The sequence below is a fragment of the Bubalus bubalis genome, chromosome 11 (genome assembly GCF_019923935.1).
Source record: "Bubalus bubalis isolate 160015118507 breed Murrah chromosome 11, NDDB_SH_1, whole genome shotgun sequence".
In the NCBI taxonomy this organism is placed as follows: Eukaryota; Metazoa; Chordata; class Mammalia; order Artiodactyla; family Bovidae; genus Bubalus; species Bubalus bubalis.
In genome coordinates, this window is record NC_059167.1 from 93898092 (window position 1) to 93911949 (window position 13858).

Below are 13858 nucleotides of genomic sequence, written 5' to 3' on the forward strand. Positions count from 1 at the left end.
CTCTGGGCAAGAATCCTGGAGTGGGTTGTCATTTTCTTCTCCAGTATTAATAATATATGAAAGCAGTCAAATGGTCTTAAGCCTTTTTTGAGGACTATAACTACAACATGTGCAACCTTCCCCATCACGCACACTTTTCTCTTTCCCAATCACCACACCAAAGATATTTCAGTCAAATGGTACTGCCTATCTAAAGTACTTAACTTTTGATCTCTTAATACAGTCTGAACACTACCATCAGTAAACCTCCATTCTAATCTTTGTCTTGCCTCATTTACACAGGTCTTAATAATTCTCTCTCTTTTTTAATGTAAATTACCTCCCCAAACACCATCATTTTCTGTGCATGACAATGTAATTCATGTGACCACTGTAACATAAAAGTGGGAAGACAAAGGGATCTGTATGTTGTAAAGTATCTGCAGTTTACTTAAAGTGGTAAAATACTGGCTCTGAGTATACTGTAAATGGTTAGCTATGTATATTATAATTCCTAGACAACACATACACACACACACAAACACACACAAAGAGATATAGCCTACTTATAGATAAATTAAAATGAAATATTGAAGCATATTCAAATAATCTAAAGGAAGACAGACAGCAACAGTAAGGTGGGGAACAGAGGGACAAAAAATGAAGGGGACAAACAAAACAAATAATAATAAAATGGTTGACCTAAATCTGACCATACAATGGTTACATTAAATGTAAATGCTTTAAACACATCAGATGAAGACAGATACAGAATGGTCAGCAAATAAGCAAAATACTTTGAAGAAACTCACTTCAAATATAATTACATAAGTAGGTTAAAGCAAGAGGATGGAAAAAGATCTCCCGTATGAGCACTGATCAAAAGAAATAGGGAGTGGCTGTACTACACAAGACAAAGTAGACTTCATAGCACAGAAAATCCCCAAGGATAAAAGGATACATTACAGGTTGCTAGGGCTTCTCAGGTGGTGCTAGTGGTAAAGAACCCGCTGCCCGAGACCCAGGCTGGACCCCTGGATCGGGAAGATCCTCTGGAAAAGAAAATGACCACCCACTCCAGTATTCTTGCCTGGAGAATGCCGTGAACAGAGGAGTCTGGTATGCTGTAGTCCATAGGGGTTGCACAGACTGAAGGGGTCAGACATGACTGAAGTGACTTAGCACGTAAACAGGTTGTTAAAAGAGTTAATTCACCAAGACATAATCCTAAATGTGATTGCCCCCAACGACAGAGCTTCAAAATGCCCAAAGCAAAAGTTGGCAGTACTGAAAGGAGAAAGAGACATCTATAGTTATAGTAGGAGACTTCAACATTCCTTTTTGTAATAGATAGAACTAACAGACAGAAAATCAGCAAGAATATAGTACCTTGAGTATACCCATTTGACCTATTTAATCCCAAGTATATTTCTGCCTTTTTTTCTTTCATTTTTCAACTCACTCTTGCTCTCCATTTTCTTTCAGTTCCTAGCTTTATACTAAACTTATTTGTGTTTTTCACTTTTACATCCATTTCCAGTTGGTTACGAAAGCAAAAATAGGGATCATGAAAGTTTAAAGGGCACAGTGAGTATTTAGCTTAAACAGCTTGCAACAGCCACTGGGAACTGGTAGTTTACTCTGGAGTTTCCCTTTCTTCTTTTGAATAATTCACAAAGTATTCATACAGCCTGCTCTTATCATTTGTAACTGAGAGCTACATTATGGTCTAGTAAAGCAATGTATCTTAAATTTTCTCCCTCACTATTTTTTATTGCTGTTAGAACAGTTAAAACGTAGTTGCTTTGGTTAGTATGGTATCCAGTCAAACTTCACCAACCATTTACAAAGAAGATTTTGTAAAACACTGATTTTTTTTCATCTTTACTTACAGAAATTAACTTTTATAAAGCAAAGAAAGCAAAATTACACTGTGTATAACAGTGCAAACAACTTAAACTATATATCAGCCTTTACTGGTAGGCACTAATTTTTAGTTAATATGAGTTAAATAATAGTGAATTCCCAGTGTTTATTCCAGTGATTTGGCAAAGATACATTCTCAAAACAATTGAACATGACAGCAAAGCCTTTTCTTTAATTTTGTTAATTTTCATCTTTATTTTCCTTTACCTCTTAGGAATTTTCTTACCTGAATTTTTTTTTTTTCCTATACTAGAAGAAAAATATAGGCTGCAGTAGGAGGCAGTACTTTAAACATTGTTATGAATATTTGAAAAAATATGCCCTTCAGAGTAAAGAAAGTTCACATACAGAGACTCTGCCTTGTTTGAAAATAATAATCATTTATTGAGCACTTATTACATGTTAAAAATGTGTCTTTATTTACATTATCACATTTTATCATACTGTAAGCATTTCAGGGGAAAAATTAAAAGTTTAAATCTTTCCCAAAGGTATATAGCTGGCATTAAATTTGATAGGCATAAATATACAATTTACACAGAATATTTTAAATGTATTCATTGAAAAGATATTTTAATAATGCCAATAATAATAAATAATGCCAATAATAAATTTAAACATGTGAAGATTTCTTTCTTTTACTGTTTGTGATAGAAAATTAGTCCAAAAATAGTTGTGTCTCAACTTCCAACCCTTATATGTGGATAAGCAATGGTTTCCTTTATAATTCTTTGCTAGTTCAATGAAAAAAAAAGTGATGTAACTTTTATTGAAGAGCATCAATCTTGGATAATTTATTCTCTGCCTATGTGAATTAAGATAATAACAGTAAGTCCTATGTACTGAGTATTTTTTAATTTAATTTAATTTTATTTTATTAGTATTTTTTAAACTTGACTATTTGCTGAGTCTCTGTGATGCGCCGGGCCTTGCGCCTAACCCCTCACGTGCACGGCCTTACGTAAGCGCCACAGCCAGCGCAGCCCTGGGTGGCACGTGTTTACAGTAGACGAGACTCAGTCTCAGGGAGAATTAGTACATTGCTCAAGATTATCCAGCAATGTATTGCTGAGGTCCCAATCACTGCTTTTGATAATTGCAGGAGCACTATTGTGTGACTAAGTGCCAAACACAAATACCAAAACATCTGAGTAAAAAGTGGGGAAAAATTCAATCATTAATTACTGGTTGCTGCTGCTGCTGCAAAGTCGCTTCAGTCGTGTCCGACTCTGCGCGACCCCATAGACGGCAGCCCACCAGGCTCCCCCGCCCCTGGGATTCTCCAGGCAAGAGTACTGGAGCGGGGTGCTATAATTACTGGGTCCTGGTAGGCTGCAGTCCATGGGGTCGCTAGAGTCGGACACGACTGAGTGACTTCACTTTCACTTTTCACTTTCATGCATTGGAGAAGGAAATGGCAACCCACTCCGGTGTTCTTGCCTGGAGAATCCCAGGGACGGAGGAGCCTGGTGGGCTGCCGTCTATGGAGTCGCACAGAGTCGGACACGACTGAAGCGACTTAGCAGCAGCAGCAGCAGGTATCATATTAGACTTCCAGTTGTTTTACTGTATTTAACCAAGGTCATTATTGAATTCTGTTGCTCTAATTTCTTCTGTGGCCAAAAAGCCAAGGAAAATTGGTTAAGTTTTGTCGACTCTGAAGTTTCTGTATCATTTGGAAGCATGTAACTCTTACACTAAAAGGATTCTTAAAAATCACAACTGTGTGGTTAAATGGCAATCACACCCACACGTGTGTCCAAAAAAATATGGTAATAAGGGAACAGAAATAATTGTAGTAGTAATGAAAGTACAGTAATTAAATATTAGGGTAGTAATGTTGGAATTGAAAGTTGTGGAAGTTGAAATGAAATTTCTCTCCTCAATTAAGAAGTAATATCTTTGTATTACCTTAAAATACTAGGGGAAAAGCAATTTCACAAAGACTCCCTTCCCATTAGCAGACTATTCTGCAGAATCTTAGTAAGATTTGCAGATGACTGCTTAATTTTTTGTTTTTTACTTTAGATTTTTAACACAAGAAGAATTCTCTAGGCCTTAAGTAGTTTACTATAATGGACAAGAAATTCTGTAGGAAGATAATTTAGAAAAGAAGTAAATAATTTAAATTTAAAAGCCTGTATGAATGGATCTTTGTGACTCAGTATTTAGAATATTCTTTTAGTAATCTAGAAACTGTAATATGTTGTCCAAAAATCCTTATCTCTTTTTTTGTTGTCTTTCTAATTAATATTAAAAAAGAATATGCAATGACAGTTGAAAATATTTCACACCTAAGGAAGATATCTTATTGAAAGGAATAAGTCAGAGATACAATACAAATAAAATAGTCATACATATTTTGGCAAGAGTTTCAAACGGAACAGTCATAGATAGCTCCTGATAAACAACGCATAAAAAGATTTTATCTATAGCATGTAGTCCAAAAACACCTTTCAGGTCTCTCTTGATTGACCCTGAATAAAAGTTATACTTCAGGTGACAGAAAAAAAGGTCCATTAATGTTGCTCATGCATTTCAACATAAAAATGGAATAGAATCATTGACTACAGGTAGAAATGTGCAAAACTACTCAAGATAAATATGCTGCTTTGAGGCTGCACATTCACTCCACTTTTGTCTGCCAGCCTGATTTTTGAATTGGGCACTCATGGATAAAAAGTATGTGATCTGAAAAAATACTGTGTGTCTTTTAAGTCAGTGTCATGTAATGTCATTCCTTTTGGCAAAATTTATGTTACATGGTGTTAGACCATGGGCTGAGCTAATGTAACATGATGCATTAAAAACTGCATATCCTGATTGCAGTATGTGTCAGAACAATGAATTGTTACATCAGATACCTGTTCAGCTGTAAATGGGGCCCCCTATAAGTCACTGGCAAAAGGATGATAGTCTCCTGATGCCTGTATAGAACTCTTGAGATCTAAAACATGCAGCCTTCCGACCTCCATTCTCTGTGACATGTGGCCATTTAAGTTGCATGTTTAATACATGCATACAATGAGAACACAGCACATTATTAAAGCCACAATTGGAAACGTTTTTGTTTTCATAGGCATCTTTCTTCCGAAGATCCAGTGGCTATATCTTCCCCCGTCTCCCAAACAAAGACACACACATGGAGTTCTGATGGATTCTGTATTAGTTAGAAAGTCCTTTGGGCTGCAAGTAACAGGAATCACATAAACAGTAGTTTAACACATAAGGATTTGTTTTCTCACATAAAATGACTAGATTCAGCAGTTAAATGATATCAGGACTAGGTATCTGAAATATCTGTCTTTTCCTCATGATTGAAAGGTGGGTGTTTTAACTCCAGTTGTTCCATCTACTTTCACTGAAGAAGTGGGAAAGGGCTAGTTCCCTGTTTTTGTCCCTTTTATCAAGAAATCCAAAGCATTTCCATCAACTGCTACATGTTTCCAGTTATATCTAATTCGCCACCACTAGCTGCAAGGAAGATTTAGAGAGTAGACCCTACATGGAAACAGGTTAAGAAGAAAGGTTTGGAGAATGAGTGTTTGGTAAGCCAGCTAATAATGTCTACTGTAGATGCCCCTGACAATTTATAAATAGAGCAGAAAACAGTATAGAGAAGACTTTAAAGAATAATCAATTCACATGGTAAAAATTTAATATTGACTTCCTTCTCTCTCTCTCTTTAGTCGCTAAGTCATGTCCAACTCTTGCGACCCCATGGACTGTAGCCCACCAGGCTCCTCTGTCCGTGGGATTCTCCAGGCAAGAATACTAGAGTGGGTTGCCATTTCCTTCTCCACTTCTACTTCACCCTATACACAAATATCAATTCTAGTGGAATGTGAGTATAAGTGTGAAAGATAAAAAAATATATCTTCTGTAATAAAACATAGGATAATATCTTCATGATGTATGTAGGCAAAGATTTTTTAGATATAATGCAAAAAGCACTCACCCTCAAGGGAAGAATGTAGTCACTGCATGACTAAAATCTATATCTAAAATCAAGCACTTCTGTTCATCCAGCATACCGTTCAGAGAATGAGAAGGGAAGCCGTAGAGCCATGTTGTTGCCCCTGAACGTTCTTATACATGTCTTTTGGGAAACAAAAGTGAGCATTTGCACTAGCTCAATAATTGGCTGGAACAGAAACATGGACTTAGTGTAAATATGTGAACTGAAAGCTGTGGAAGTTTAAGGCTGACAATCAACTATGCTCCCTGCAGAAGTTTCTCTTGAAGGTACACCTGAGGTGTGTATTCTCAGGGTTGCTACACTGCATTTTTCAGGGTGGAAGGGGTCTTACGAAAACAAGCTGCCACCAGATAATCTTCTCTTGGAATGGTGCCATATCAAGGGGTCAGTATTGGTTTTTCCTGCTGGCAGGTTAGCCATTTAGCAGTACAAGTAGCCAAATCAGACTTAACGAAAAGGAGTTAACTTAACAAAAAGGAGTTAATCAGACTTAACTTTCATCAAAGTTAGAAATCTATGTCAGTCTCCTGTTTGACTTTTATTTAACTCAGCAAATACTTACTCTGCATTTACTTGCCATTAGGCATTAAGATTCATGCTGGAGAGACTAAGATGAACATGATGTGGTCGCTAATCTCGACTAGCTCGGAGTCAGTTGAGGGAGAATGACATGCAGAGATGGGGAGACTAAGTTCACAGCCCAGTAAGTGTGGGGAAAACAACTTGTATTGTCAGGGAAGTGGTAGCATTCTTTAATAAAATATCACCTCAGCCCTCCAAGATTATTAGTAATGGAGAAGTGCCACTCAGGGAGGAGATGGCTGGACTTACCTCTTTTCCTGCCGGATTCATGAGTCCTGGGTATCTCTCAGATCTCTTCAGGCTTCAACCATGAATGTTGATAAACTGATTGCTTACAGAATCCCCTACAGATTTATTCCTATAGTTCACCTGAACCCAGGCTGGAATCTTTAAACAGAACTCAATTAAGGTTTATGGATAGGACTTCCCTGGCAGTCCAGTGGTGCACTTCCACTGTGGAGGGTAGGTTCGATCCCTGGTCGCGGAACTAAGATCCCATGTGCCATTTGGTATGGCCAAAAAAAAAAGTGGGGGCGGGGGGGCGCTTATGTATAACAGAACAGAAGGGTGTCAAACAGTAAGAAATGCAGCTTGCGTGGTTTCTATTCCAAATACCATAGGGCATCTGCTTGCCTAGATCTTGCAGGCCTCCTGTGGTTAGTACTCTCCCATAGTAACAAAAAATAACCTTCCATTGGTCTACTTCCTCAAAGTCCAGACCCAAAGGAGCAAGGCACAGAGAAAGGTGTGTTGTGTGTGTCTGTGTGTATGGGGTTAGAGGGTGATGATGGGATGTTCCAAATTATCTTGGTAGCTCTCTTGTTGGAATGAGAAGGCTCCATGACATATTGTTAAATGGGGAAAAAAAGATTTTTAAAGTGGGGTTTATTCATTCAAGAAATGTTTATTGAGTACCTACTATGTGCCAGGCTTTGCTACATGCTGGGCTACAGTGGTAGATAAGTCCAACATGGGTCCTTTTTATATGAAGGTAATAGTCAAACAGGAATTCAGCATAATCTCATAAATTAGGATGTATATTTCTATATTCATACAAGTGTGTATCCTACTGTTTACTCAGTTTCCTATTTAGCACCTCCCAGATGACTTATTTATTTAACAAACATTTTGTATGGGGCTTAATTAAGTACCAGCCCTGTCCTAAGCATTTTATAAATACTAACTCATTTAGGCTTTATAACAACATTATCAGGTAGGTATTATAATCGGGCTTTGCTCAGTGGTAAAGAATTCACCTGCAATGCAGGAGATGCAGGTTCGATTCCCCTGGGTCAGGGATATCCCCTGGAGAAGAAAATGGCAACCCACTCCAGTATTCTTGCCTGAAAAATCCCATGGATAGAGGAGCCTAGCAGGCTACATTCCACAGGGTTGCAAAAGAGTCGAACACAACTTAGTGACTAAAATAACAACAACATTATTATTATCACCCATGTTTTACAGAGGAAGAAACTGGGGCATAGAAAGGTTGTTAATTTGTCCAGGTTTTCACAGTTAATAAGAAGTAGAGCTGGCTGAAAGAGATGCGAATACCAGACCACCTGACCTGCCTCTTAAGAAACCTATATGCAGGTCAGGAAGCAACAGTTAGAACTGGACATGGAACAACAGACTGGTTCCAAATAGGAAAAGGAGTACATCAAGGCTGTATACTGTCACCCTGCTTATTTAACCTCTATGCAGAGTACATCATGAGAAATGCTGGACTGGAAGAAGCACAAGCTGGAATCAAGATTGCCGGGAGAAATATCAATAACCTCAGATATGCACATGACACCACCCTTATGGCACAAAGTGAAGAGGAACTACAAAGCCTCTTGATGAAAGTGAAAGAGGAGAGTGAAAAAGTTGGCTTAAAGCTCAACATTCAGAAAACAAAGATCATGGCATCTGGTCCCATCACTTAATGGGAAATAGATGGGAAACAGTGGAAACAGTGTCAGACTTTATTTTTGGGGGCTCCCAAATCACTGCAGATGGTGACTGCAGCCATGAAATTAAAAGACGCTTACTCCTTGGAAGGAAAGTTATGACCAACCTAGATAGCATATTGAAAAGCAGAGACATTACTTTGCCAACAAAGGTCCGTCTAGTCAAGGCTATGGTTTTTCCAGTGGTCATGTATGGATGTGAGAGTTGGAGTGTGAAGAAGGCTGAGCATCGAAGAATTGATGGTTTTGAACTGTGGTGTTGGAGAAGACTCTTGAGAGTCCCTTGGACTGCAAGGAGATCCAACCAGTCCATTCTAAAGGAGATCAGTTCTGAGTGTTCTTTGGAAGGAATGATGCTGAAGCTGAAACTCCAGTACTTTGGCCACCTCATGCGAAGAGTTGACTCATTGGAAAAGACTCTGATGCTGGGAGGGATTGGGGGCAGGAGGAAAAGGGGATGACAGACGATGAGATGGCTGGATGGCATCACTGACTCAATGGAGGTTAAGTTTGAGTGAACTCTGGGAGTTGGTAATGGACAGGGAGGCCTGGCGTGCTGCGATTCATGGGGTTGCAAAGAGTCGGACACGACTGAGCGACTAAACTGAACTGAACTGAGAGCTGGAAAGTGACTCTAGGCATTTTGGCCCCAGAGTTCATGCTTTTGACCACTACTCTAAATTTCTGACAGTGGGAAACATTCTGCCTGTCTCCTATCTTTAGGCATGGGGCCAAACACCATGATCTTAACGCATAGCCTCAAGCATACAGTATAGACACATAGACACAGATGAAACACACACTGCGGGCCTGGCCATGTGCTGTGTGCTCAGTTGCTCAGTCATGTCCAGCTCTTTGCGACCATTTGAACTGTAGGTCACCAGGTTCCTCTGTCCATGGGATTTCCCAGGCAAGAATACTGAAGTGGGTTGCTGTATCCTTCTCCAGGTGATCTTCTGGACCCAAGGATCAAACCAGCGTCTCCTGTGTCTCCTGCGTTGCAGGCAGATTCTTTACCTGCTGAGCCATTGGGGAAGGCCTGAGTGTAGGATTGGGTGTATACAGCAGCAGCAAAGGTCTTTTGGCTGGTATATTACATTTATTTATTACTGGTTCACACGTATAAGATCATTAAAACAAAGGGAAAAAAAAGCAAATAGGTGGAGGCAGAGTTGGGGGTTTGGTGAGATAGTAGGTATTTACATCAAAAACCTAGGCTGAGGGAAAAGCTGCAAAAAGTGCAAAACTGAGGTCTGAGGTTCTGGAAACCATGGCAAAAAGCAAAGAATGAAATGTTACAAAGTTTTTGTTGCCTGACTGAAGGAAGATCCTTGACAGTAGCAAGAACCCTATCTTCACAATCTTTTGATGTTTGGGTTTTACTGTTATTGTTTCTTTGGCTTAAGGGGTTACCTAATAACTTTATATTAATGATCTACTGGATTTCTGATTGTAGCATTTTGCTGTGGTGAGTCCCATTTTTTTTTTTTTCTGTTTTTTACTTTTACTCCTCCCACCCTATATGTCATAGCTCTACTGTGTCACTTGAAATTGTATTTCTGTATGCCAACCAGTACGATAACAATATTTATTGAATTTAACACCTTCTGTACACTGAACACAGGTGGAGGTTTGGAGAGGAAGATTTATAGAAGACAAGGTTTTTGTCTCTAAAGAGGCTTGTAATCCAATGAAGAGTTAAGTAAGCACATTCTCATGAAGAACTCAAACATAGATTTTAAAAGAAAGATACCCCAAATAAAAATGAATTTTGGGTGATTCCAAAGTATCCAAGGAGCATGAACTAGACAGAGGTCAGTCTTGCTAGACTTTCTCCAGGAGGTGGTTTTTTTTTTTTTTTTAATGTTTGTTTATTTATTTATTTAGCTGTGCCAGGTCTTACTTGCCCTGTGTGAGAGCTTTCATTGCAGCACATGGGATCTAGTTCCCCAACCAGGGATCGAACCTGTGCCCTCTGCTTTGGGAGCACAGTCTTAACCACTGCACCACCACGGAAGTCCCCAGGAGGTGCACTTTGATGTTGGATTTATACTAAAGTTCTTGAACTGTCAGGGGCTTGACCTGTCCATAGCTAGTCACAGAAGCCAGGAGGAAAGCAAGTGTAGGGAAGGGTAAAGACAGTGAGGTTTTTGAAGAATGATACCAGGAAGCTAGAAAAGAAAGGAGCACTGCCCTGTGTTCCCTGGGGGACCCCATCAGGAAGAGGGCGGATGGAGCTCGCAGGAGGCCTGCCTCATTTTGTGCAATAGAGAAGTATTTTGGAAATATAAAGCAATAGTAAAAAACTATTGAGTATCTATTACGTGTCAACCTTCATATCTACTCTGTAAGTGAAAGTCGCTCAGTTGTGTCAGACTCTTTGTGACCCCATGGACTATACAGCATGGAATTCTCTAGGCCAGAATACTGGAGTGGGTAGCCTTTCCCTTCTCCAGGGGATCTTCCTAACCCAGGGATTGAACCCAGGTCTTCCGCATTGCAGGAGGATTCTTTACCATCTGAGCCACCAGGGAAGCCCCTACTCTGAAAGTGGACATTAATTTTTCTATTTTGCATACAAGGAAAAAGGCTCAGCAATGAGGTTAAGAGGCCTACGTGTCCAGCGTCATCTAACCATTAAAGGGTAAAACCCCGAATGCCTGCGGGTTGATTTGATCACGAAGCCCAAGCTTTTTGTGTCACACAAATTTTCTAAGTGGAATGTTTAAGATACACTTGAGGTGATGACAATTTATTAGGTACATTTATCCACATAAATGCAGAGGTCTGGACTAGAGGGTAAGGATGCTCTTAACTACGTGAGTGATGGTGTTTTATTTCTTTAAACCTGCATCATTCTGCCCAATTTACATAAGATAATTACACCTTAAATATCTTCAATTTTTGGGTCACTCCGTCCGTTAAGCAGATAATCTCGCAAAGCAATCCCATGGCCAAAGCAGCCTATCCGGGGAGACACTGAAGTTTCCCCAAAGCCCAGATTGCGGAGACGGGGGAAAAGTGTTAACTTGTATCCACACTAAAAGGAGTCTTGTTCAAGAACTAAAAGAGGAGCGATTTGAGCTAGACGAGGGCAGGTTCGCGACCAGGAAACTGGGTGGAGGCAGGGCAGGGCGATAAGCGGTGACCGGCCCGCGGCCCACTGTCCCCCCGGCCCCCGGCCCGCGGGAGTGTGGAGGCAGGGCAGGGCGGTAAGCGGAGCCCCGCCCGCGGCGGGGTGTGCGCACGCGCGCCGGGCCGCGCCGGCTACGCCGACAGACCCGCCTCCTCCGCGCGGTCTCCCTCCACGGTTACCCCGGTTCTCAGCCCCTCCTTTCCGCGGCGCTCGAGGGACCATGGCCGATCCTCGCGTGAGGCAGATCAAGATCAAAACCGGCGTGGTGAAGCGGTAAGCGGAAGCGGCGCCGCGGCTGCTGCCTCCTCTCCCTCACCTCACGGCGGCCCGAGGGGCCCGGCGGAGCGCAGGCCCGAGGCGGGCCCGGACTCCAGGCCTCACCTGGGGCGCCCCGGCCGGTGGGCTCGGGGCGGGGACGGAGGGGGCGCGCGGGTGTCCGAGCCCGCCGGCCTGGCCCCTCCGCTCCCGCGCCCGTTCCTTCGAAAGCCCGGCGGGGGAGAGGCGAGCGTCCCTGGGCCGCACCCCTCCCGCGCCCGCGGCCGAGGAGACGGAGGGGCGGCGGCCCGGCCCCTGCGGTCGTGCTCCGGGTCTCCCCGGAGAACCTGGCCGGAGGGGGCGCTTCCAGGCCTCTACCTGCGCTCAGGTGGAGGCGCGAGCCCGTTCACAAGTTTAGGAGGGCGTCCCGAGGCCGCCTTCATCCGAAATGGGAGCAGGCGGGCGCCCTGTCATCCAACATGGCAGGCGGGACAGTCCCAAACTGGGCCGTGAGCTTCCAGCGCTCTCGACAAACTTCGAGGCCTCGCTCTCCCCAGCCAGCGTCCCGCGGCTCGCCCCAGAGGCTATAGGATGCTAAGCAGCCATCCTGGCTAGGCCAGTCTGGTAATTAGTCGTTATTCCAGCCGTGGTTAGACACTGGAGTGCTTGTGAGAACTTTATTGTTCAGACCCCAAAAGTTCAAACTTCCAAGAGAAAAGATGAACCGCCTTCTGAAGAAGTAGGTTAATTTGGCAATAAATCTGTCTAATCCTAGCTCTCTGGCTTCTTCATTTTTGCACACCTTTCCTCCCTGTGTTGATATTTTTCACCAGAGGGATGACAAGGCAAAGGGGAAAATGGATTCATTTATATGAAGCTGTTGCCTCTGAGGCTTATTCGTAGAGCCTTACACTGTGCTCTCCTAGAAACTGTCATTGTTAAGGCAGTAAGGAGACAGGATGAGTAGTAGTGAAGTGGACAGCGTTTCTGAAGTGAGACTGCTTGGGTTCCAGTCTTGATTCTGCCATGTTATGTACTGTTGAAGACATTACATCTGCCTCAGTTTCCCCCTTCGTAAAATGGAGTACCAGCCTCACGCAGTTGTTGTAGCACCTGCTGTTCTGTTTAACAGTATGTGGAAAGTACATGTTGACTAATACTATGATTTGTATTCCTGTTTTACAAATGAGAAACTGAGCTTTGAAGTTGAAATCGAAAAAGTAAACTTGTTCGGGGTCATTGCTAGTTAGTGGCAGAGCAGGCAAAGAACTGAGGTTTCTAACCTACAGTCTTTTAAGTTGCAGTGCCCCACCCCAAGGGTATTTTTTTAATGTGTGGTAATAGGAGAGTTGAGATGTGTAACTGAAAACATAATTTGCACTGTTACTCATCCCAGAGTTCTGTTGTTCACTTTTGTTATGCTTACTTTGGTTATGTCATTTTTATAAATCTATTTGGCAAAATGATTTGCCATATATATCCAAAAGGTTATGATGAAGAGTGCTTTAGGTGGAAAGTCATGAGAAATGACTTCTTTTTTATTGAGGTATAGTTGATTTACAGTATTAATTTCAGGTATATAACATAGAGATTCAGAATTTTATTATTTATTCTCCATTTACAGTTGTTACATTGACTGCCTTCCCTGTGCTGCCCATTCCCTTACCGCACTGGTAGCCACTAGTTGGCTCTGTGAGTCAGTTCCTGATTTGCCTTATTCATTAATGTGTTTTATTTTTTAGATTCCACATTTTATGATAACATACAGTATTTGTCTTTCTCTGTCTGACTTACTTCACTGATCATAATGCCCTCCAGGTCCGTCTATATTGTTGCAAATGGCAGAATTCCATTCTTTTTTATGGCTGAGTAGCAGTCTATGGTGTCTGTGAGTGACATTTTCTGTATGCATTCATCAGTTGATGGATACTCAGGTTGCTTCCATAGCTTTGCTTTTGTAAATAATGCTGCTCTGAACATTGGGGTGCATGTATCTTTTCAAATTTGGTGTTTTCATTTTCTTCAGATAACTACCCAGGAGTGGAATTG

The 13858-nt window shown here is 41.7% G+C and overlaps 1 protein-coding gene across 1 annotated transcript in view; it reads left to right on the top strand.

Annotated features, from left to right (window-relative positions):
• Nucleotides 1-11655: 11655 nt before the first annotated feature.
• TBCA (tubulin folding cofactor A) overlaps nucleotides 11656-13858 on the top strand; it is a gene marked incomplete in the record, with an annotated part of 42083 nt that continues 39880 nt past the window's right edge. Inside the window, 1 exon segment of the mRNA XM_045162136.1 lies at nucleotides 11656-11827. Coding sequence (XP_045018071.1) covers nucleotides 11775-11827 — 53 coding nt within the window.